Source organism: Catharus ustulatus, chromosome 3 (genome assembly GCF_009819885.2).
Source record: "Catharus ustulatus isolate bCatUst1 chromosome 3, bCatUst1.pri.v2, whole genome shotgun sequence".
NCBI lineage: Eukaryota > Metazoa > Chordata > Aves > Passeriformes > Turdidae > Catharus > Catharus ustulatus.
This window is the reverse complement of record NC_046223.1, coordinates 43100820-43125871: the sequence shown is the minus strand read 5'-3', so window position 1 is coordinate 43125871 and position 25052 is coordinate 43100820. Positions and strand designations below refer to the sequence as shown.

Here is a 25052-nt window from a genome sequence, read left to right as displayed (position 1 = left end):
CGCTCCGGCTGTGCCGCCCGACCTCCCGTCGGCGGCGGCGCTGCCCTGCCTGCGGGCCGGGGCCGGGGCCGAAGCTCTCCGCCTCCCAGCCGGAGGGAGCCCCGGGCGCGGCCGTGACCCCTCGGCCCCCGCGGTCAGGACGGGGGAAGGCGGCCCCGGTGGTCCGGCTCCGCCGCGGGACCGCTGGCAGCGGCAGGATGGAGAGCGCCGGGGCCTGCTGCGCCTCCGGAGGAAGCCGCGATGCTGCCGTTGTCTGCGAAAAGCTCTTGCTCAAAGGCAAACTGCCAGAGCCCTTCTTTCAGCTGGCGTGCGGCCACCACCGCTGTGCTTACCCTGTGCACCGCAATGTGTTGTGCGTCTGGAACATAGCCACTGCTCAGGTAAAGCTAGAATAGAGCCCTTAGTGGGTGCTGCTTTAAACTAATTTATAAATAAAATATGTGGGGGTAATGTAGAAGTGTCAGAGGTTTCACTTCAACGCTGGAAAGGTACTAGTATTTTTTATGAACTTTTTTATCGTGATAAGAATAAAATAAGCTGTTGTGGTGGGTTGGCCCTGGATGGCAGCTAAACCATTATCCAGTCTCCTGCTGACTCCTTCCCAGCAGGGCAGGGGGCAGCATAGGATGGGAAAAAGCGAGAATCCACGGGTGGAGACAAAAGTAGGTTAGTAAGTGAAGGCAAGAGAAAAACCAAAGCTATACCAAGGCAATCACCACCCCCTGCAACCAGACTAATCCCAGTACAGACTTTGAGCAGCCGTAGAGTCAGTGTCCCAGCCCCTCAACACCTTCTTGCATGCAATAGCCCAGGTCTGTTGCTGAGCGTAGCATCATATGGTGGGGAATATCCCTTTGCCAGTTCAACAGACTGAAATATTTGTTCCAGCTGTGTCTCCTCACAACCTCTTATGCATCTTCAGCTTATTATTGGGATGGGGAAACAGAAAAAGTGGGAAAAAAGAGAAGGCCTTAATACTGTGCAAACAGTATTTGGCAACAGCGAAAATATTGCTGTGTTATCATCCCTGGTTTTGTCTCAAAACCCAAATCCGAAGCACTGTGCCATGCAAGCTAGATGAAAAAATTTAGCTCCATCCCAGCCAAACTCAGTACAGTTACATTGTAGTTTAGGTGATTTTGAAACTATAAATAAAAATTAGTTATTGTTTTGTTGATTTCATGTACATTATCCATTTGTAGTTTTATATTATTAATAATCTTTGTTTGAAGTGATTCATTTAACTCTTCTTTATCTACATTTGTCAGCCATTATATTTGTCAGGGCATCATAACTCAATTTCTGCATTGTCATTTGGAAGTAAAATTGATCCGCTTCTTGTCTGCTCTGCCTCTCATGAACATGTGATAGTGTGGAATCTTGATGAATGCACGCAGAAAGTGCAAGAAGGTAGAGTATTTTTTATATAATATATCTGTGTCATATATATAAACAAAGAAGTGATGCAAAAGCAGCCATTCACCACCAATCACTCAGACCAGCATCCAGCTGGTTTCTGAGCAGCAGCCACCTTGAAAGGCCATCCCAACACCTCCTTTTCTCCCACTGCTCCTTCTATAGCAAGATTGGTATTTCACGCCTCAGCCATTCGGATTCAGCAGCATGAGCTGCCCTATTGATGCTGTGTTTCTCTCTTGCTCTTCTTCGGCAATGCCGAGTTGACGCCGGCCGGCAGCACAGCCGGTGCTGTCATTGGCACAGCCGGCGGCCATGCCGGGCTGGGCCGGGAGCTGGCCGAGGTGCTGTGCGGGAACCTCGGGGCGAGCGCTGAGAAGCGCTGCAGAGAGAGCGACCTTCTGCCACTGTGGGGTGAAACGGACAGAAGAAAAATTGATCACAGCAGTACCGCATAATTAAACATGCATGGCCAAAATACTTCCTTTTCTGGAATACTTGTGGGGCCTCTCCTTCTGTTTCTGGAACCTTGTTTTCATGTGTGTGTGTGAGAGAGAGACCTATGCAAGTATGTGATTTGGGAGAAGAGTGCATGGCCCTGTATCCAGACCACCATCTTGGTTTGGTGCCTCAACTAATGGTATTAGATTCTGGGGAGCAGTGCTAACTTCTCTGCAAGCTTAAATTAATTCGAAAGTAGAAGAATAATGAAAGGAAAAAAAATTGAGCAATATCCCCACCAGAGTCATGATTCACTGGACTCCCAGTGGCAGTCTGTCCCCTTTTGGTGTCAATATTTAAAGCTGCATGACATTGTCCCACACTATTGAAAGTTTCCTCCTTGTTACCTATAGTTAGAGATTCACTGATGACTTAATGTGAGGGAGTTCCCTTGTGCTCTGCTCCACTTCAAATTTGCAAATCTATATAATATGAAAACTAATGTTGTAAAGAAAAGTTTAACAATATCAGTGCCTTTTATAAAAAAAGGTCAGTATTAAATTTTAATCCATGTGAGAGTAACATAGAGAATTAAAGGATGCTTCAGAAACTGGGAATAAAATGGGACTATGAATTTGGAGGAAATAAAACTGGAAGATAGGAGTAGAAAGTAGCAGAGAGCTAAAGAGTATGCGTACTTTTGATACAAAGGTATTTGACATCCAGATTGTCTGCTGCTTGATTTTTATTTCATTTTCTCTCTATCTACAGGCTCTTCAGCAGATGCTGTTGAGACTTTGTCTCCACATACTGTCCTCTGCACATTCTTGGCATGTTTTCTCATATTATTTCTCAGAAACTGTGCCAAAGTAGTTAAGGAATTATTTGTGTGACCTTGACCTATTAATCAACTGTAAAAAGACTCCACAGCATCTAATAGCCTGAAAGGACACCTGTAGTTGTGTTTGTGTTCTAGATAATTTGTTCCCTATGAAATCCTAAAATTTAATGACATATCCGAACCATCCTCACATCATCAAAGGCAGCATTATAAAATAGGGATCAGGAGAAACCAATCTGCTTGGACCAGTGAGATGACCAGAAGGAAATCATGAAGACAGGATAGAAACATGACTTGTTCTCAGAGCTAGTCTTATCTGACTCTAACAATATTTAGTGGTGTACTTTCTCTTTCAACTTTTTCCCACAGAAAAATTAAAACCAGAGAAGGAAAATCCTCTTTACTGGCATATTCTCCAGAAGTATTTTTCAAAGCTATGTTTTGCTGGGCTTCAGTTAGGCTTTCTTACCTCCAAAATGAGATGTAGCACTAGTGGGTTCCATGGGCGCATCACCCTACTCCAAAAATCCTTTCCTTGGCAATATTCAGTGGAAGCAAGAAAGCATGATTTTATGGGAATTATTAATATCACAAGTGCCAGATCATGTCTAGGCAACAAGGCAGATGGAGGAATTCTGGTGGTCCATATGTCTATGCTTTTCTTTCCAATACCCTGGTGTATTTAAACAATGCTGTATTTCTGTACATATTCCTGACAGAAACTGGGACAGCTCTGTGGTTAGCAACTGCTATGCAAAGTTTCTAAGAATCTCACTGCACCAGATTTTTATATTTCATTGAGTCTCATTACCAATACAATTGTTGCAGGGTTTACACCTCGAGGAATTGTTATTGGAACTCTTTTGGGAACAGTGCTTCATATAAGATTTAGTCCAGATGATCAACAAGTGGCAGTATGTGCTGGAAATCAGATCTACATGTTAAGTGCAAAGGTGAGATAGCCTTTTTTGTAGCCATGGTACTGGTATTTCTTTTACTTATTCACTTTCAAATACAATCCTGATATGGAAATGTAAAATTAGGCAAAAACATTCATTTTGTGTCATAAAATAAGTAGGAACAGGTGCTTGATAATGCATCATATATCAGATAGAAGACCAGGTTTAAAGATTTGAAATGAAACAGTATCTCAATAAATTAGAGGTAGAAAATAATCTTAGGTCATCTGAAAAACTATTCCTGTATCTTTCAGTCTGAAGAAGCAAAAGTAATGTGTAGTGGATTTGCCAGCGGGATGGTATACAGGGCTTCGGTTTCAATAAGAAAAATCTTACTGAATTATACTTTGAAAACAAATCTGACAATGCTTAGCAAGAGTTATTAAAACACTTAATTGTCAGTTTTATGTTGAAATCTATTTTGTTTTTATTTTTGACTTAATTAATCTCAGGAGGAAGCTATACTGGCTAAATTGGATGGACACGTGGCTCCAGTGACTGCTGCTGAGTTTTGCACATGGGAGAAAAGTATGCTCATATCAGTATCAGAAGACAGAACCTTTAAGGCAAGGAAATTTAGAGATGAACTTAAAAAAGAATAATTTAGGGAATATGTGATCTTATTTATTCTCCTTTAACTATGAAAAAATATCTTTGACTTTATGGAGATAAGGACATTGTTATTTGAATTGCTTGGGAAGTTATAACAGAAATTAATTACTCTTTTTGAAAAGAATAATATAGGTAGTATATTCAAAACTTTCCACACTGAAATATTAACTTAAGTGATTATTATCATCTGACAAATAGAAATAAAATATTTTGATCAGTTTGGCTGTAACTGAAGTGTTACAGGTATACTGAGCTGAAGGAAAACATTTCCGTTTGAGTCTGCTGATATTGATTTGAATTTTTCCTTTTGGGATTATTATACTGGGTTACTGTATGCATCCCTCCCCTCTTTTCTTTTCTTTTTCATGTATGCTTTGTCATAAATTTAGCTAAAATCACTGAGAGATCAACCTAAGAAAAGATGATACTTTGTGGATCTGTATCAGGAGTGCTTATCAGTTGGACAAAACCCTTTATAGATAGCAACAGGTGCTGAAAACAAATTCTTTCCTAATAGCATTACTTCCAATGCCTTTGTTTGTCTTTTTTCACCATGTGATGGCTGTAAAAGGTTGTATTTTCCATAGATATCTAAGTAAATACCTGTCTTTATATTTTTTTTTTTAATCTAAAGGTGTGGGATTATTCTACCAACCAGTTAATATATCAGTCAGGAATAATAACAGGTAATTTTTTTCGATTTTTAAATGTATTTTTTCATAAGAAAAACATCTCTAAACATTAATCTATTATTATTATAGAAGTTTTGTAAATACAGTAAATAGTTTTCTTTTAAAGTCTGCTTGCCAGTGGATAGTTTCAGTGTACTTTCATAAACAAGCTTGGGTGACAGGGTGCAGGAAACCACTGCCATGGCAGCTTAGGTGACAGGCAGAGACCTGCAAATGGAAAGCCCTCAGCAGCACAAAGGCTGAAGCACACAAAACTCTGCATCCACGAGACCTGCAGTAAGGGCTTTCCCCTCCTGTCTTTATAAACAGGAAGATTCAATTCTGAATCATGTATTTTAATTAAATATCTGATTTGTGTCTACTCCAGAAATGCTTTTACCTTTCTTTTTTGAGCAGCATGTCCTTTGCTAAGTCTGCTAATTGATGAAGAAAACAAACAGATTATCACTGGATGTGCTGAGGGACAGGTAAGAGTTGTTCATTAAACTCAGTCTCTATGTCAAGAATCAACTATTATTGATGCTTTTATCTATAAAAAAGATTCACAAACTGCCTAATTTTTTTAATTGTTAAGAGTTATTTTAGTAAGCATAATTCAGTGCTTTTAGTTTAAATAGTAAATAAGACCTCTGTTACATAACAGAAACTTTTCCCTGAAAACCAGGAAAACTTTTAAGAACACAAACAGTGTTTATGTAAGAAAAGCACACTGAAAGGTTATAAATATATCTGTTTTAAAAGAAAAAAGATGAGAAATAGGATTCACATGTTTTGACCAAAAAAAGAAATGCATGGCAATTAAATGGAAGAGGCTATGATTTCACCATGTTGAAATTCTAATAAAAATGTGGTAAATGTGAGTATCCATTTCACCTCTTCTTTAATTGCAAGCATATATTTGCATGATAATTTCCAGGTGTTTTTCTTCAGTGTTACTGTTCAATAACTCTGAAGAAAATTAAATCTTTAACTGTAGTGGGGTCTAAACTGAGAAAGGTACAAATGAAATTCATGCATATGACCCAGTGAACAATTACATGCATGTTACCTGTGATTTTTAATTGTGGTAAATAGTCTATAAGCAGCTTTTTTCAAAACACATAAACATGTGGGAATTAGATGTACAGTTCAAACTGATCACTGATACTTCTGCTAATTTTGAATATATTATCTTTGATTGTCTTTAACAATCTTAGGGTTACATATAATTGGAGCTCTTGTTCAAGGTGAGATGCCATATATAAAAGTTCAGTAATTATATCTTTGGTTTTAAATATTGGATCTTTAGTTTGTGTTCATGTAAGCTTTTTATTTAGTGTGAAAAGGTTATTGCAATTGCTTTTTGTTTTTCTTGCAGCTTTGGATCTTCAGTTTAATCAGTGGTCATAATTACCGTTGTGTAGCACATATCGACTTAAAGAAAGAGCAAGAGAAATTCTGTAATAAAGTGTGGAAATCTGGTAAAGAAATAGGTAGCAGAATCCTTCTAGAATGCTGTTTATAGTATAGTATAGTCTAGTTGTTACTAGCTACTGAGTGTGTGCTTTTTTTACCATGATAATTTATTGTAAGTGATAGACTGGTGAGTCTTAGACTGTGGCATGAAGTTCTTACTGAAACTGATATGTAGTTGAGTATTGGTGTATCTGGAAGGAATTATGCATGTATGTATAATAAATTCTTGCCCAGTGCATTTGTTCATGACACATTTCATCATGTCCACTATTGAATTTTTTATTGAATTCATAAGAGGCCTCAGTGAGAACAGAACCAGTGCCTAAAAATTAATCCCTTATCAAAAAGGAGTACTATTTCTCAGTTACTTTTGAAGTTTCTATGATTCTCTTTATTTTTTTTGCTTTTTCTTGATTTTTTAAAAGTCTATACCAGTGTCTTCAAGATATGATATTTCTTTGGCTGTGATATTTCTAGTGGTATAGCACAGAGTACATGTAAGTCTTTATAGACTACTCTGGTAACCCCAGCAGGGTGATTCCCTGATATCAGACTGGTTTGGCAGCTTTCTTGTGCCTCTGGATGGCCATGAGCAGGTAACAGCCTTGCTCCAATGGGAATCACCTCTCTCTCTAGTGAGGTTCAGAACCCCATCCCCTCAGCACTGCTGTGGCTCTCCTAAGGAAAGGGAAATCTGGTTTCCCTCACTTGCTCTTTTTATGGCTCAATGACTTTTGTATTCTTACCTGCCTATAGTTCCAGCTTCCATAGTCCTAAGCTCCTAACCTAAGGAGAAAGACTGCTATGTTTCTTGTAATTATTTAACATCTATGGATCTGACTTTCATGTTTGAAAAGAGTGATGTAATGTCTCTGTCTAATGCTGAGTTTGATGCTAGTAGTTCTTGAGTGTGAATTACACATGCAGAATGGATTGGCGACTCCTTGGGAACAGGGGACTGAGGTGGATTTTATCTTGGTTTTGGATTATGTTGTAACTTCAGTGTCAAGGGAATTTTCAGGCTAAGTGGAAAGATACCCAGAATATTTAAGGATTGTTGAAATCCGGCCTTCAGTGTCACTTCTTGAGATGAAAACATCTAAAATCTGAAGCTCCTTTTCAGTCCATAAGTAGGATCTTTGTATTTTGTCTATAAGTATTTGGAAAAAACCCATGTAACAGTGAGGAAAACTGACTTTTAGGAAATACCCATCTTTTGAAAGAGAAGTTTCTTGAATGTGGTCTTAGTTTTTCATTACTACAAATTCTCTTTTGAATCCTGTCTATATCCCTTATTTCATAGTTTTCTGATAGTTGGTATTGTTGACTTTCCTAGGTGAAGGGCAAAATAATTCCAAGCTTTGCAAAACAGACAACATGAGACCCGAAGGATCAGTGGAAACATCATTGCCTATCCTCTTAATAGAGCATTGTGACTTTTTTGTATGTTTCCATGATGAAGAAAACACGTAAGTCCTTTAAAATTCCACCTAGCATTTGACTCAAATTTGAGTTCCTATTGGTTCTTTAATTATTTTCACTGCAAATTTGTAATTTTGAAAAATGCAATAGGAAAATCAAATAATGTTTTTAGTGATCTGCTATTTTTGGTGACCTACTCTTAGGAGGATAATGTACACAAGCTGATACAAAGTTAACACTGGGTTTTATTATGAAAAAAAATTCTATAAAAATGTCCTTGAAATATCCATTGTAGAATCAATTGATACCAGCTGATCAGGGAAGATGAGTTATCAAGTAATTAATAAATTAAATTTATTTAGAGTTTGCTTTCCTAAAGAATTATCTGATGCAGCCACTGTGTGACCGTGTCAGTTTGTATTCTAAATTGAAATAATTTTTGAATTACATAACCTGGTCCACTCAAACTTCTGGCAGAGGGACAGGTATTTCAGAACATGATGCTTTTATTCATTCCCATGGAATTGGTTACCCAGGTAGAATTAATTCTTACATTGCATTTCTTTCCTGAAGAGAAGTTTAACCATATTATCAGGCACCTGGAGATCTGGTCAGGACACTCCCACAAGAACTGTCTCAAAGAACAGTCTGTTTGTGTTGTAATTTATGATTGTCACATCTATAAATTTCTTAGCCACATCATGTTTTAGAAAACTCTTGTCCTAACCTTTGCTCTGTGGTGGGTTATTCAGATGGAGCAGTTTAATCTCTGGTTAGATTTATAAACAACTTTTGATAAACAAAGAAGAAAAATATCTAGCAGTCCTTGAAAATTTAGTTTGTTTTAATGTTAAATTTTAGTAATTATTCACAGTTGTTTTCATGATGCCTGCATACTTAGAAGTACCACCACTGAGCAGATGGAAGTGGTTGTTTTTAAGATGCACGTCTTAGACATACTTTAATGCAATGATAGCACTTGAAGGTTCGATGATGAATTATTACAGTCTGTCTTATTGCTTGTATAATATCACTCTAAAAGTATCAAAACTTTGTCTTCATCAGAACTGTAGGTTTGGTTTGAACAACAGTACATTTTTAAAGATGACGAGTTCTCTGGTGCTAAACAATCCATAGTGAAGTTGTTCCAGGAGCTGACTCATTCAATTTTACTTCTAGTCTGAATTGCTCTCTTTTCATATTCAGGCTTTTGGTATGTTTTTTGAACTTGGTAGTGCCAACCACTATCAAGTTGCCTCCTTGGACAGCAAGTTACAACTCATGAACAAGTTACCTCTGCACTTCTGGATAAAATAGTTTGTACCTTGTAGAAGGCATGTTTTGTGTAACATTTTAATATTTAATTTTGAAATATTCTGAAACTCAATCTCATTTATTTTTCAATGCTCTTTTAGGACATGGTTGCCTGAAATGGATCCACAGTAATAGATTATTTGAAATAATTTTCTGAATTGAGATAACATCACTCTCCCATACCCACCTGTTACTGCTTCACATTGTTCATCTAAGGTCTATTATTTCAGCTATCACTTTGCATTTGAAGGTTTTGTTCTTCTTTGGTTCTTCAACCATGACCATTAAATTGCTATTAATTCAGTTCCATTTTATTTTGTGTGAGAGTTTCATGTTTATAAATAATTTTTTCTATTTATTTTTTAAAAAGCATGTGTCAATGGGTGCTTCAGATTTGTCTGAGCTATTGAGCAATCCCTGAAATAGTGCTTTTCCTGCCTGCTATGAAAAGCAACAATGAAATATTTGTGGAACCTCACACTTAAGCTTTTTGACATTAAGTAATCTCATCACAGTGGATTTTATTATTGTAAAGTCAGAGTGAGTTAAACTTCCTGGATATATCATTTTATGGTGTTCATAATAACTTGATAGTGACACTTCTTTATAAATAATTAAAAGAGTTTGCAAATTAAATCAGTCTGTTACTGCTGTAATGAAAGTAGTGCAAACCACAAATAAAACTATTCATATCATATAAGAGTAACATAAACCAGAAATGAAGCTGTCTATTCCAGTCTGCTTCTTAACATATTTGACTGTATATTTTGTTATTTTGTTTTTGGTTTTTTGTTGTTGATTTTTTTTTTTTTTTTTTAATTGGTAATAAAATAGTACTAAGCCATTATGGTGAGTTTTCTCATACCAAGTTACAGCTTCATGTTTTACCATACCCTTGCTTCAACCTTGTGGTCTGATTTTACAAATAAAACTAATAAGTCTACTTACTCCTATTTGGAAAATTTATTAAAATGTTGATGCCAATTTTTATTTATCGTGGCATCAAAAAACTTTAGATTTTTTGAGAATAACAACTGCTATTTTGTTACAATTATCTTATGCTTAATAATACGTTTCTTCTGCCAAGGTGTTGACTGAAATTGTAACCCGTTGGTTTACTCTGTGGTGCTTGCACAAGCTGGATTTCATTACCCAACTGCAGTAGTGCTGCCACTAAGCACAGACTGAGACAAAGATTATGGACTTGCCTGGGGTTTTTTCCTCTCAGTTTGTGCTGGCTTTTCTCTTGTGCTTTAATTATGTAAAAACATGCATCGAATTTCACTGCATTTTGGGTGTTCATATAAGACTGGTAAAATAAACTATGAGTGGATTTGCGTCTTGGTTTGAATTTTCTCTTTACTTATACAGTGCTTTTACAGCATCTCCCAACTCTTACAAACCAAGTAATTTTTAAAGTAAAGTATTTCCTGTGCAGTTTTAGATGTTCCATGAAGCACTTACATGAAATCAAGGATGGTATTCTGTTCTTAGTTTTCAAAACTTCACCAGTTTTACTTGAAACTTTGAACTTCCTATTTGGAAAAAAATAGCCTTAAATGTAATGTATTTTTTCTGTGTGTGCTTTATTATTGTTGTACTGGGACTGGGCAATGAGCATTAAAAACCCAAATACTGTTTGTTGTATGGTAATAAGAAAAGCTTCTTTATCCTACTCAGAGATGTTTTTCTCCTTGATTTAATAGATATTCTTCCCAGAATACTAGCTGTTTTTGGATAGGAACCTCTACTGGTTTGTTAATAATTAATTTGGCAAACTTTGAATTGGAAACTACTTTATCTTACAGAGGTATGTTTATAAGATATATGATTACACCATAATGTGATTGCTTTTGTAATCTGACATAAACAGTGTAAGAATTAGATTGTGAAATAGCAGAATACAATAGAAACCAAGTATTTTTAAAAAATGCTTTTTCCTAATGTTTTCCTGGCCCTGGTGATTTTTCTCAGAAGACATGTTGGCACTAGATCTGTGTAGTGACTAGCAATGAATTTCTATCAGATTTTGCAGTTCATAAGTGTTAAATGCAAGAAACGTTATTCTACTCCATTATAATTTGAGACTAAGATAGAAGTATATACTCTGAAGACAGTGGATTAGGGTCATGTCAAATTAGCATGAGTGACTTTTTTGTGTGTGTCTTAGAGATAGGTTTTTTCTTCTGAAATGCAGATATTATTTTATAGCACTTTGTTCTTCCTGGTAAAGATTACAGTGACCTCAGCATTCAGATTGCCAGATCATGTGCATTAATGAGGAAGGCAGCTAATGGAAAGGTGAGTATACAGTAAAAATTGCGTCAATAAATGTGAAGAGTTCCAACTATTTTCAATAAATATTAATTGTACATTTTGCTCACAGATTAATGCACATATTTTTTTTTTATTTAACATGAATTACACAGTAATTTCTTTGAAGAGGGTTGATTCTTCATTATGGAATCTGCTAGTTTGACGCTCTCACAGTTTATATACAGTCTAAAGTGATTAATAAGTAAAAGGTGAATAATTACAGTGTTCAGGGTGTACCTTGAATGTCAAGAATGACCATTGGAGAAGCAGAGGAAATCTTTTAAGGGAAAAAACCCCAAAACACTGTTATATCTTGTTTCTCAAAAACATTTCAGGGTATGCTACTTTGAATCCTTCTAAAGGATCTGTCAAAATTATTTGTGTTGTGAGAAAATTTCTGTTGAAAGACACAAAAAGAGATTTTAAGAAAATGGAAGACTTCTGTATACTCTATTTTTGATGTTGCAGTTTTCCTACAGAAGTAAACTCAGTCTAGGCTCTTAGCATGTTCTCATCATGTTCTCATCATGTTGCTGAAGCAAATCTTTCTTCCATTGTGCTTCTTTTCTCACAACTCTTACTGTAAAATTGTCTCTAGTAAATGGAGTGTTAACTTATGGTAATTGCTGCAGGTTTTATGCTTGATCACCTCTATGTTTGAGGATATGATTGCTGTGTTGGAAGTTAACCTTGCTGCATTGGTGAGAACTCAGCACAATGATTTTCTCCCACGTGGAAATGAGAAAAGTCTATCAGTTATTGCCAGGTACAGGATAATTAAATGTTTTCTTTCCATGTTGGATGATAGGTTTGTTTATCTGGCACTAAAGTATGTTCTCTGCAGTGCTACTTTTTGACATGGCTTAATTTTACTTCTTTTCCTATCAGGCTTTAGTTGTATAGAGAGGGAGAAATCACAGAATCACAGAATGGTTGAGTTTGTAAGGCACGTCTTCAGGACATCTTGTCCAACCATCCTGCTCAAGCAGAGGCACTTGGAGTCATTTGCCCACCACGATGCCCAAACAGCTTTAGAATACATCCATGGAGGGAGACATCACAACCTCTCTGGGCAGCCTGTGCCAGTGCTCAGTCACCTTCACAATAAATGTTTCCTAGTGTTCAGAGAGAACCTCCCATGTTTCATTCATTTTTGCACATTGCCTCTTGTCCTGCTGCTGGGTTTAGGGTACAGAGCCTGGCTCTAGAGTCTGCCCTCCAGGCTGTGCTGCTGCATGGGCTCGTTCCTCTATTGCTGTAGGACTTTGCCTTTCATCTTGCTGCCAGTCCATTAATGCAGACAATAAATGTCTCCCTGGATGACAACACAACCTTCTGCTCTTTAAGACACTCCTCTTAGCTTTGAGTCATCAGCAAACATGGTGAGGGCACACTCTGCTCTCTTATCCAGATTATTAATTCAGATGTTGAATGGAATTATACCTATGGAATTATATGGAATAGAGTTAATCTCTGGGTTATTCCATTAGTTCCTGCTTTCCCAACTAGACTTTGAGCCACCAGTCATCACAGGGTCTGGTTGTTCATCTGGTTTTCAGTCCACCTTACTGTGTGCTCATACCGACCACAGTTTATCAGCTTCTGTGTGAGGTTCTTATGGGATACAATGTGGAAAATCTTAACAATGTCCGCTGCCCTCCCCTCATCTGCCAAACCCCTCATCACAGAAGTTTATCACATTGATCAAACATTACTTCCCCTTTGTGAATCCTAGCAATGATTTATGAGAACATACTTGACATCTTGAAGACGACAAAGCTCCTGCAATACACACTGAATTCCAGATTCCAATGCTTTTAATAAAATCATCAGTTAATATTTACAAAACTGGGATCTAGCATGTAAAAACAATGGTCTGTGAACTGGGTCAGTGCCAAGACTTGTCTGTGCTACTGAGTATCTGAGCTGATAACTGATCCACTCTGCCTAACTTTTTTATTAAAATTTCATTGCTATTGCATGTGTACGCACACACACATGCAGACAAATAGCTAAAAAGGTGGTTTGGCACCTTTTTCTAATCTGAATTTTTTTTTTCATTTCATTGATCAATTTTTTGTGCTTCATTTTATAACTTAGATGTACTTTATTGGCAAGTTCTCCATTGTGTAAAGGTTTAGAGAGGAACATGAAAAAACCTTCTAGTAAAACACTTGGTGAGTATAAACCAATCCTGAAATTAATTAATAGCGTTATATATTTTTAATAAGAGTAACTGACTTCAGCTGACTTGTGCCTAATACAATCAGTACGTTAATTTTTGTTTTAAATATATGTTGTGTTATATTTTTACCTCAGAGGGAAGAATTTTGCACTTCTATTAGTATTTCAAATTATACATATGTAATTGCAGTTGAAAATTATGGTTATAAGTATTTTTCTTTTCTCAAAAATCATTGCTTGAAAACTTTCTGTGGATTTTAAAAGTTTTAGAGTGTAGAAAGTTTACATTTTTGTAAGTCATTCCTTTTCCATAGCATGCAGTAAGTTTTTCTGTATAACTTGTAATTTCTTTCTTAAGTTTGGTTATGAAATACACCAAACAGATGTTTTGGTATATTTCATTGTTCTGAATAATCTTCTGTCAATACTGGATGTTTAGGAAGTTAATTTTTTTCTCAATATTCTACTACTTAAATAAAGAGAAGATCTGACCATCTTCTCTTGGACCAAGTCCAGTTGCCATTGAAGCACTTACAGCTTTTTTTGGTTAGTAACAGTAAAGTACAAAAAATATTTAGAAAATATGTTTTAATCCTCAGCATTTGCACTTATTGTGCCCATTAGAAGGTCAAAGCTTCTATCTGTAGGGGTTTATCTACAGAGTTCTAGCTAGAATTCCAGACTGCTTGGACACCCAACACTGACAACTGCGCTGCCTTTGTTGACATCTCATGATCAGATAGATAAGTGCTGTAATGAAATCCTTTGGTCTCCTAAGGTGTGTGGTCCTGGGAGCTGCTCAGGAAGGGCCTTTTTGAGCATCATTGATGCATAGAGAGAAAGGATAGTTAATGGTGTTTGAAGGGACTTTTACCGTTAGCATAAGTAAATGTGTCCCTATGCATCTGAGATTTTCCCCTGGGAATATCAGCAGAATTTCCCCCTTTACAACCTTTATTTGTTTAGTTTGTTTCTTCTGATATGAAATACTCAGTTTGGAGTTGAGGGGTGCCCTTTGGGCTTTCTAGTACAGCATGCAGACATTATCTATGACCTGAGCTGTGTAAGAACGCAAATCCTTGTAGGTACCCACCAGTCAGATTATTAAGGATCTTTAGATCCATTCCTGAGTCCAAACAGAGGGTGTGAATACCTTATAGCTAATGCATACAAAGTCTAAGCAGAGGAAGTTAAAAAACACCTTTTCTAATGGAAATGAATGGTGAAAAAAGTGTTTCAGAAAAATATTCTAACTACTTCAAAGTTTAAAGAGTTTCTGTTCATGCCTGTTATTGGAGGAGGGATGTTATACAATGTAACGGTTCATATATCTTTTCTCAGTAATCATTGTTTTAGGATGATTGGTCATAAATGTGTTTTGTAACAAAAGGGAACATCAAGTATGTGTATTGTGCAAAACTGTCTACTTTAACTGTAAAAATATAACACTGGGAAAACATTTTAATGTATATTAAATTATTTTCCTACAGGAGGGAAGAACACAGTGAAAGATAAACCACTGGTTTTCCATAATAAAATTAAGTCATCAGGATATTCAGCAGCACCACGGTGAGTAGAAATTTCCCTACTTTGCATGTCTTATTGGTGTGTGATATTTTTTCATATAACTATATGGTCTCATAGTGAAAGACTATTTTAGCTATTCTAGACAGTGAAATTAATCACCTGTGAAAAACAATTATGATGCTATCAAAGAAAATAATTTTTAAAACACTGTAAACCAAAATGTTCATAGCTTCTGGTCATTGGCCAACTTCCTTTTGAAACCCATATTTGGCATCCTGATTCTTTCATCTGGCTAGACTCTTGTTTCTTCAGCTCTCAGAAAGAATTGTCTGAGAACTTTATTTGTATGGATTTTGACCTTCAGAATGTGCTATTGTACAAATAACTCACAGAAATCAAGGTCCAAACTCAGTCATTAGACTATTAGATATTTATATTGTCATCAAAGTGTACATTCTCTTATCTATTGATATTACCCACAGACATAAATAGTGAGAGGGAAATAGGGTTGCTTTTATTTGAAAAAAGCTGTTTCTCCCATGTAAGGTTTAATGTTTCATGTAACAGTGTCTGTTTTCTCTCTCATAGAATGACCATGTTTTCTCCAAATGCTAATCTGAAAAAGCAAAAGGCATCAAAGTGGAAGGCCAGTTGTGAATGGTAGGTAATTTAATGACTCTGTTAGAGGAGGAACAAATTAAAACAAATTAAACAAATTTAAACTGCTTCTGTCATTGGAACTTTTTAGTAAGGGTTGCCACTAGAACTTAAAGGCTTGGTAAATTTGATAAAAAATTTATCACTGCAGCAAGTGATTTGGTTTATCAGACTGTGGATTACATTTGAGTGCTTCATATAAAAGAAAATATGCATATCTATTTTCTTAGATTTGTGTTGGTAGGAAGAACAGGTGCTAAATATGGTTGGAAGCCAAGTCCCAACATGTTGATAAGCTGCAGTTCTAGTCTGAAAAATAACTGAATGTGGCACAGGGAGGAGTGATTTCAGATCACGTCCCTCCTTCACCACTAAAATCTTGTTACCCTAAGTTAATGCAAACTTCATCCAATGGATTTAAACAGAGTATGTGTAATGGTATGAATTGACCAGTGGAATCTTTATCACTGGTCACAAGGAACAGACGTTTTTCTAAAGCTGGTGTTTTCATGTTAATTTGTGAAGAATGTTAAATGGGGATATTGCTCACACTTTTTTCTTTATTGTTATATAGAGCCTTTGCTTTATGGAATAAAAACATGAAAGTAAAGAAAGATTGATGCCATAATTTTTCTCATTTAAAAAGAGCTCTTAAAGTGTTAAGAAACCCACTTAATAGCTCAAGACTAAGTTTTTGCAAACCTTGCACACATAGGAATGCTTTATATGAGTATTTCAGATAATTCCAACTTTGGTTTAGCACTTTTTTGTATAGGTTAAGTTACTTATTATTTTAAGTTTTTTTGTGTTTTTTTGAAGTTAAATTGCTTTTTTTCCCAGTTAATATTAAATTTTGTCACCAGGTCTTTGTAAACAAAGTAGAGTTTACATTCTTTAAATACTTTTGTTAGCTATGTGATATAAGAAATTATTTTTTTTCCAGATCATGTTAATTCTTGATCTTGTAAGTTCACAACTCTTAGTAGTAGGAGTAATTTATATATTAATTATTATATTAATTATTATAATTAATTAATTTAAAATTAATTTGGCTGTTACATTGGATTTTACATATTTTTTCCAGCAAATATTTATTAATGATGTTTAGAATAGTTCCCAAAGCATATTTATTTCATAACTGAAATAAAGATGTACTAGTTTCTTTCTTTTTTACTTCTTTAAAGTGAAAATAAAGAATATCCATTGAAAAGCTGTCCTCCAATCAGGTATGAGAAAGAGGTCTCTGTTACATGTAAACCGACTCCAATTTTCTGTGTTGAATATTCTGGTAAGTACAGGCTTTATAAAAAGTGCACTTGTATTAGTGGGCAGAAATAAATTCAAAATTTGTGTGGCAGAGTTCCTAAAGACTGGGGATTTACTGTGGGTGAATTTAGAGAAAACTTTCTGGCAATACTACATACTGTTTGATCATAATTTTTTATCTTGCTAAACCATGCAAGCTGTTGCTACATATGCAACAGGATTTTATTTCTGATTTTATGTCTTGTTTTCTTTTGAATTTGTTCTTTGACTTTCCCACTACTACTTGAAAATTAGGAGTTCTTTCACTAAGGAATTTATTTCTAACACATTTTCTTAGTTTCATTAGAGTGTATTAAATATTGAAGTTTTATTTCAAAATACTAATATTTCTTATATAAATATTATTCAATTATTTTAAATTGAAATACTAAAAAGAGAGGCATTTTTCTTAACTGCTTTGGATAATGACTTTTGCAATAGGTTTAGTCAGTTCCAATGTAAATGTGATTAAGCAGGAAGCACTTCCTAGATTAGCAATTAAGCATTCTACCATGTACATAATTATGTCAATTTACACCCTGCAAGGCAAAATATTTTCAAAATATTTAAGAAGTGAAATCTTTGTGAGTATTTTGAGGACAAGAACAACTTTAATCCTCAGGAAATAAAAGCAATTAGATGCAATCAGTAACTAGCTAAAATATATTCCAGCGATCTCTGTTCCCTAGAGAGTTTTGCTAGTGCATTTTAAGTATAAATCTTCTTTTAGTTTGAGGAAGAAACAAATTTATCTCTTTATCTCTTTGTCTCTTGCACACCTATGCATGCACACACAGGCTTAAATAACCCCAGTTTAGCAAAAATGTCAGGGTTTTTTTTTGGGGTGGAGTTTTTCTTGGTTAAAAAATTTTGTTATTTAAAGAATATGAGAATATGTCAGGAAAAGAAATAAATTTACCTGCAAAATCCTACCAAATTCTGCAACACTAATTTGTGATGTTCATACAAAATGGGTGTTAAACATATGAAATGAATATGTGGGTTTTGTTTTGTTGTAGTGACATACATTATTTTTATGATTAAAAGAAGCAACATATTAATGCTCCTTCTTGCTTTCAGAGGTAAATCCTTAGATGTCCTTCTTTATAGGGGACGGAGAGCTGCTGGCTTGTGGCCAGGCTGACAGCACTGTGCTGATATTCAATTCCAATCTCACTGATGTGCGTCATGTTCTTTCAGGTAAATTAATGAATTATAATAAAAATATATAGTACATGGTTGAGTTTGATCTAAAATGGTGTGAATTCCACTTACATCACCCTGATAACAAAAGAGAGGGAGTACTGATGATTCAAGATGTAAAATTTATTTCTCTGAAAACTTAATTTTGTCCTAGAATTAAACTGACTACCGGGTGTTCCCACTTCTCAATTTTTCTAGGTAAGAAGCAATCTATAATGATATATTGAAGTCTTCCTTATAATGTATATTACAGTAATTAAAGAGAAACAATAACGGCAATATATTGCAATAATAATGCATGTGTATATTGTATTTATATATTCTGATAGTTTATTAACCAAAAATTGACTGTGATGGTTTGGCAAAAAATGTTTGCTTTGCAACTCCAGACTTCCAGATTATAACTATTTAAACAAAGAGGGATTATTGTTCTGAAGAAATCCACAACTACAAAAGTGTATGCATATGTAAACATGCCTGCTTTTAAATGAGTCTTAAATACCAGATTATGTCTAAATTTCTACAGGAAGAATCTGTTAATTTTTTAATAACTGTAAATGTTATCTGGTTAAATGTTAACCGTTTAAATCAGTCCTGCTAAATGAATTTTCTGTGAAAGCTAATAATGGAAAATGAATGATTTTACTAGCTGACCCTATCAAGTATTAAAACCAGACTATTTAAAGATATTTTAGAGAATTATTTCTTAGTGAATAGCTCTCACAACTGATTTGTGAAAACGGTTTTTCTTCTTGAGTAATTTTCATTATATTTAGTTGAAGAAGGCATTAAGGAGGCAACATTGCTGATATTATCCTTCTTGTGTGAGGAGATTGTACTCTACCTTGTGGACAGAGTAATGGGGTTTTCTTCTACAATAGCAAGTTCTTAAGTTTTTCACTAATTTATTTCATTGATACCTTTAATCATTTGTGTCTTTCTTTTTAATGGTGCACAAGTCTGAAAAGCAATGCAAACCGCATTCTACTGTGCATGTAGTTCTTTTGAAAAGTAACATAAATGTTGAACTGTCAGGTAAAGTAATGCATGAGATTAGGAACCACAAACCCATTTTGCCTGCTTGTTTCATTCACATTGTTTTTCTGTGCTGTTCAGATTACCTGTATGCAGTCACCTGTTTACTTTCGACTTTTGATACTCTTGTTTTAAAGGTGTCATAATATATGTGTTTCCATGAAAAAACATAATGCATTATTCTTACTTTGAGCTGCAGTCAATAGCAATGTAAAATAAGAAATGGAAATCATATCTAAAAATTTTAGCTAAAAAATTTTATTTTCAAGGCAGCATTAACATCTGTATATTGCTGCTTATCAAAGGTCATGGCTTTATAAGGCAGCATCAGAGGAATGGTATAAACAAGTCTTGCCATCACTCTTGTTCCCTGAAGGCTTCAGTTACAGTTTTAAGTAGTTCTGCATTCTTCTTCAGTGGTGACTCTTCAGGTATCTGTGTCCTGTAGTGAAGAGCAGGTAATGTTGAAGAGCTGTAAGGAATTACTGCCAGCATCACCTTTCCGAAGAAGTCTTTTTACAAAACCAGCTGCTGTTCTTCTCAATGTGCTCCAGGATTGGGGAACCCTGAATAATGCCTGTTTTGAATTTTACTGGGCTCTTTCGAGCCAGCTGGAATCTCCTTCACTGTGCATTAGGACTGAGAGGCCTGGAGAACAGAGATTCTTAAGCCTTTTGCGTGGCTCTTCCAATTTTCCAAACCTCAGATTTTCCTAAGGTTTCTCAGGTTCCTTACTACTTTGGAAAACTGTTGTGCATGTTCTCTTTTTTTGTTTGTGTGTTTGTTTGATTGGTCTCGTGTTTTGGGTTTCTTTCTTTAATGCAGATTATTCAAGGCTTTCAAATATTTTTAGAAAATCAAAACCTTTAAATAAAGCTTTGTGTTGTGAACTAAAAAGGAATAATACTTACATGTGTATTTGTGCAGTTCCTATGCAGTTTTCTGGTGAGAGTTCTACAGCTGTTTGGCAACTGGCAATTAAAATATCTCATTTATAAGACTTTTTGTAGACATATGTGTAAAAAATGAAATATCTCAATTGCTGTAATTGATTTAATAGCCTTCCTGTAATTTCAAACAAACTATCTTTTATATAAAACTTCTGTTGCCTAAAGATAAAACGTGCACAAGAGGGCAGCATAAGAACTTTAAATGTTTTAAGGATAGATGAAAGTCATCAGAGTTCATCTGAAAAATTGCAATAACATGCATCAAACTCTGTAAAATTTGATTGGCATGTTCTTTTTTGATCTTTTTTATCAACTTCAACATAATGTTTGATCAAATTAATGATTTGAGCTTTTGAATACTGTTTCTGGGTTTTAAAGTTCTTTCTTTGTAAATTTATAATCTTGTTTTTAACAAGCCATTGAAGAGGTATGATCATTTTATTTTGACAAAATAGCTCAGTAATAAAAGGTTAATAAACAAAACAAAGTATTCTAACTATTTTTGATGACTTAAGGGGTTTCCAGACAATGTTTAATATAAAATTTCGTCATGATATAATACCCAGATTCTTTTTTTAGTACTGAATCTTTGCTTAAATTTAATTTCAAGGCTAATTCTTAAAAGTCCTCTACCAATAATTTTGAAAAATCAGAGTTGGATTTATCTTTGTCTGTTTATTAATGAGAGACATTTGCCTGTGTTTTTTGGTGGAAGAAAAATTCAATACTTGGTGTTCTGTTACCAGTTTTAGTCTAACCATTTGAAACCTGTACTTGGAATGCATTTTAATGTTGTGCATAATTATGTTAAAACAATACAAGTAACTCCAGAGAAATGTATCAATGCAAGAAATGAGATTTATGATATTTCCATTGTTATTTTTATTAGGTCATGATGGTGCACTTAACTCTGTTGGCTGGAGTCACGACAGGAAGTGGTTAGTTTCTGCATCAGAAGACAGAACTTTAAGGGTCTGGTCAGCCTGCAATAAGAAACCTGCCCTAATTCTGGTAACTGGAAACTTCCATTGATTTGGACACAGAGAACACAGTTTTGCACTTTAATCTACTTCTGTTTTAAGAGCTTTGTAGAAAGAACCAATTTCTAGAGCTACTGAGTGGTAACTCTTGTGGCTCTAATGATGTGGGTGATCTCCAGTAACTCCAAATTAGGTTTTTCTCATGATACTTTAGGAGAAGAAAAAAATCAACCTTGTTAAAAACATAACTAGAGTGCATGTCTGGAAGTTTTGGTTTTATTGTCTGGTCTGTGCATTGTATTTTCATTGGCTCAGCTCTACTTGACTTCAGTCTACTCCTCAATTCAAAAATAAGTTCAGAGTATGAATCTAGATTATATTAGATTCAATTGACTACAGATATACTGCCAGTTAATTTAAGCAGAATGAAATATCTTTTTTTGAGAGTAATAGATGTCAAAAATGAGAAGGGCCACTATGTAGTAGTTCAACCTCCTGGCCTGTCATCAGGACAACAGGAAGGCTCTGCCTTAACACCAGGAATCTCAGACAAAAAAGTATTTATGCTTGAATCCAGTCTTAACAAATTCCTTTATGTTTCAGGGTAAAGAGAAGTTCCATAAGCCTGTACGCTTTGCACAGTTTTATTTTATGGATACATTTATATTGCTGTGTTGTGGAGCTGAATTTCATTTATTAAGTTTCCATCTAGACACAACCAACGATGACCTAAAACGGTGAGTTCATTTCTTATTAACAGACCAGTGAAAGTCCTTGCACAGTTTAATCTGGGATTTTGTGTGTGTTGAGGTGAGCTTAGGGGGTAAAAATATTACAGAAAATAAAAAAAACTGAATAAATGGTAAAAGGTGCTTGCAAAATATCTCTGTTTTGAGTGGAAGAAAAAAAATAATTAGGACTATAACACTGAAGACTTAGTGCCTGTTTTGAATGGTATATCCTTTCTGTTAATGATATTAGACAATATTGAGCTGCATCCTTAAATGTCAGAAACTGGTTTATTTCCTTCCTCCGTTTCCTTGGTAGTTTTGCTGCTGCACAGAAAAACATACTAAGAACAAGCTTAAATATGTTTAGGAGTGCTTTCCTGGATTGAAGCATGAGCCTGGTGTGTGGAACTTCACTGAAACATTAAATGTTCAGACAGAATTATGTAATAGTTTTCTTCCATAATCTGCTTGCCTAGTTTGTTTTACTAGTTAATTATTAATTTATGGAGATATTAATACACCAATAAAAATGTAACCCAAATTGCTACATAAAATTTAACTTCTAAGAGTCAAGAACAAATGTACAGTGTCCTGTTCAGAGTGTCCACAATACCTGCCTGAATTTTAAGTGAGTTGCACTTGAAATTGAATGTGTACAGGACATGTAGCAAATGCATGTAGCAAAAAAAATTCTTAAATATAATAAAATTCCTCTTGTATTTTTAAAATAATGGTTGATTGATTGCTTGGTTGGTTGGTTGGTTGGTTGGTTGGTTGATTTGCTTTCTATGTGAAATTCTACCTGGGCCATGCCCTGTGAGGTATTTATCTGTGTAGCAGTCTGCAGTGTAGAAGCAAGATGCTTCAGCCAATTCAAACAATTGTTCTCGCATTTGGAAACAACTGTTTTAATCAGCCTCTTTCAGCAGAGGAAACTTCATACGGCCTTCATTATTTTGTACCTATTATATCAGTCAGCTTATTCAAAGTTAGCTTGGGTAGATTTACCCAAAAAATTGAGATTAATCATTTGCTCTTGAAGTCTAGTGCAGTTTATTTTTTAGTTTATTTGAATAAAGTACTTTGGAAACTACAAAAGGTTATTGGATTAAATTGCAAAACACTGTATATTATCTTCTGCTTCACCATCACTGCTAAATTGGTTCTGATGTCCTTGTGAAAAGATCAACAGGCCATTGTTAGAGAATAACAATGAAAGGCAAAAACCAAGACACTAAGCATTTTTATTTTGAACAGATCTGGCTGACAACCATATTGCTTTTGTCAAATGATCTCAGTTTTTCGAACTTTTAGCATTGTTGGAAAGAAACAGTAATGATTCCTACAGCATGTCATGCATGGACTTTTGCACTTTCATTAGTCAGACGCGCTAAAATGCAAGTATAATATTAACTGTTACACAGGAATTATTTTAACACTGTGCAGACAGTGTCCAGCAATGGCTAAAACCCTGGTGTGTTATCAATGCTGTTTTGGTGTCAAGTCAAAAACATAGCACCATACAAACCACTATGAAGAAAATTAACTCACTTCCAACCAGACCCAGGAAGTTGTTATTAACTCTGTATTCCTTAGGTGACTTCTATGAAGATCACAGTCTTCTTGTCCCATATATCCATATCCATGGAGTTATGTTTTCTGTTTACTGTAAGAATAGATCCATATTGCTTGTGTGGATATATTTCAGTAAACAGAAAGTTCACATGATGTTGAAATAATAACACAGTTTTGTATTATGTTGTATAAAAATGTCTGAAGAGATTTTAGAGGTTTTGGCCTGTTTGTCACCTCTGCATGGAGCTGGTAGGTAAACCACAGGACCTTAAAGACTTTTGTGCATGTTGGGAAGCAAAATTTCTTTGGTAATGTGTGATGAGCCCCTTATTCCCCTCCCGTCTAAGTGGAAATTATTCTTTACTCACTGTTTTCCTTCTTTCCTGACTGTTTTCTCCTCATTTTCTTCTTGACTGGCCTGTCATCAGCACATTAAATGCTACTCTGAAACCACTGGCATATCTGCTTTCTGAGCATAGGTACTTTACAGACTTTTTTACTCTTCAACTTTTTCAGAATGCATACAGGATTATTTCAGCGTTTCATGTTGATGGAAGATCAGTCTTCCATATATGAATATCACGGTTTTTTCATCCAACTAAGTTTGGTTAACAAGTTTTTTTAGTAGAGTTCAACAATAGGGCAAAAGATCTGTTGCTTTAATTTTTAATAATGAAAGAAAGCATTTTGATTTGTGGTTCCAGTGGGAGTTTACTGTTGACTACAAATCATATCTTAATTTATTAACACTAGCATTCATTTGATTTTCTTTGCAGGTACAAACAGAGGAGTGTTTGCAAATTGGTAGAGAAATTTCCCATGACTTCAACAATGGAGATTACTAGCCTTTCAGCAGTAAATGAGTTCTATTCTTGTATCCTTTGTAATTCTGTTTTTCTTTGTAGTTCTTTGGATTTAATGACATCAGCTAAAGTGAGTAGCATTTGCTTATTTACTACTTATTTTCTATTACAGTAAAAAACTTGTAATTTTTTGTGATGTTGAACTTTGTCCTTAGAGATAAATTTGTAGTGTTGTAAGATTTTTGGTGTTCCTCATAGAGCAATAAATACAACAGGGTTTATATATCTATTTATTTATCTGTATTTTTATCTGTCTGTATGGTTTTGTTCCTTTAGATAAGTTTTAACTTTAACACAGAGAACTCTACAGATATTGTACTTGCAGCTGGCAGCAACCGAGCATTGGAAGTTTTTGACCTCAATGCAGGGTGCAGCACAGCAGTGATACGGGAAGCTCATGTTAGATCAGTCCATCAGATCTGCCAAAATAAGGTATATACTTTATTGAGTTTTATTTGTAGTACCACTACAACATCATCAATGAAGAAATCAGAGGCTAAAAGAAGAATTGATAGTAATTGATAAGTTTTTATGGGTTGGGGAGGATGGGCAAGAACATGAGGCTGTGTGATAT

The 25052-nt window shown here is 35.1% G+C and overlaps 1 protein-coding gene across 4 annotated transcripts in view; it reads left to right on the top strand.

The window, feature by feature from the left end:
* The first annotated feature begins 121 nt into the window (after positions 1–121).
* Positions 122–25052, top strand: part of WDR27 (WD repeat domain 27) — a 93963-nt gene continuing 69032 nt past the window's right edge. For 3 of the 4 annotated variants that reach the window (XM_033055055.1, XM_033055059.1, XM_033055057.1), the window contains exons 1-20: positions 122–380; positions 1269–1410; positions 3527–3651; positions 4110–4223; positions 4904–4955; positions 5358–5428; positions 6319–6433; positions 7753–7885; positions 10859–10962; positions 11386–11453; positions 12101–12234; positions 13569–13645; positions 15143–15221; positions 15768–15839; positions 17021–17124; positions 18252–18341; positions 21219–21340; positions 21913–22046; positions 24392–24489; positions 24789–24910. In XM_033055055.1, the coding sequence (XP_032910946.1) occupies positions 198–380; positions 1269–1410; positions 3527–3651; positions 4110–4223; positions 4904–4955; positions 5358–5428; positions 6319–6433; positions 7753–7885; positions 10859–10962; positions 11386–11453; positions 12101–12234; positions 13569–13645; positions 15143–15221; positions 15768–15839; positions 17021–17124; positions 18252–18341; positions 21219–21340; positions 21913–22046; positions 24392–24489; positions 24789–24910 (2139 nt within the window). In that variant the 5' untranslated portion in view covers positions 122–197. The remainder of the gene's footprint in view (positions 381–1268; positions 1411–3526; positions 3652–4109; positions 4224–4903; positions 4956–5357; positions 5429–6318; positions 6434–7752; positions 7886–10858; positions 10963–11385; positions 11454–12100; positions 12235–13568; positions 13646–15142; positions 15222–15767; positions 15840–17020; positions 17125–18251; positions 18342–21218; positions 21341–21912; positions 22047–24391; positions 24490–24788; positions 24911–25052) is intronic. The other variant, XM_033055056.1, reaches the window with a different exon arrangement.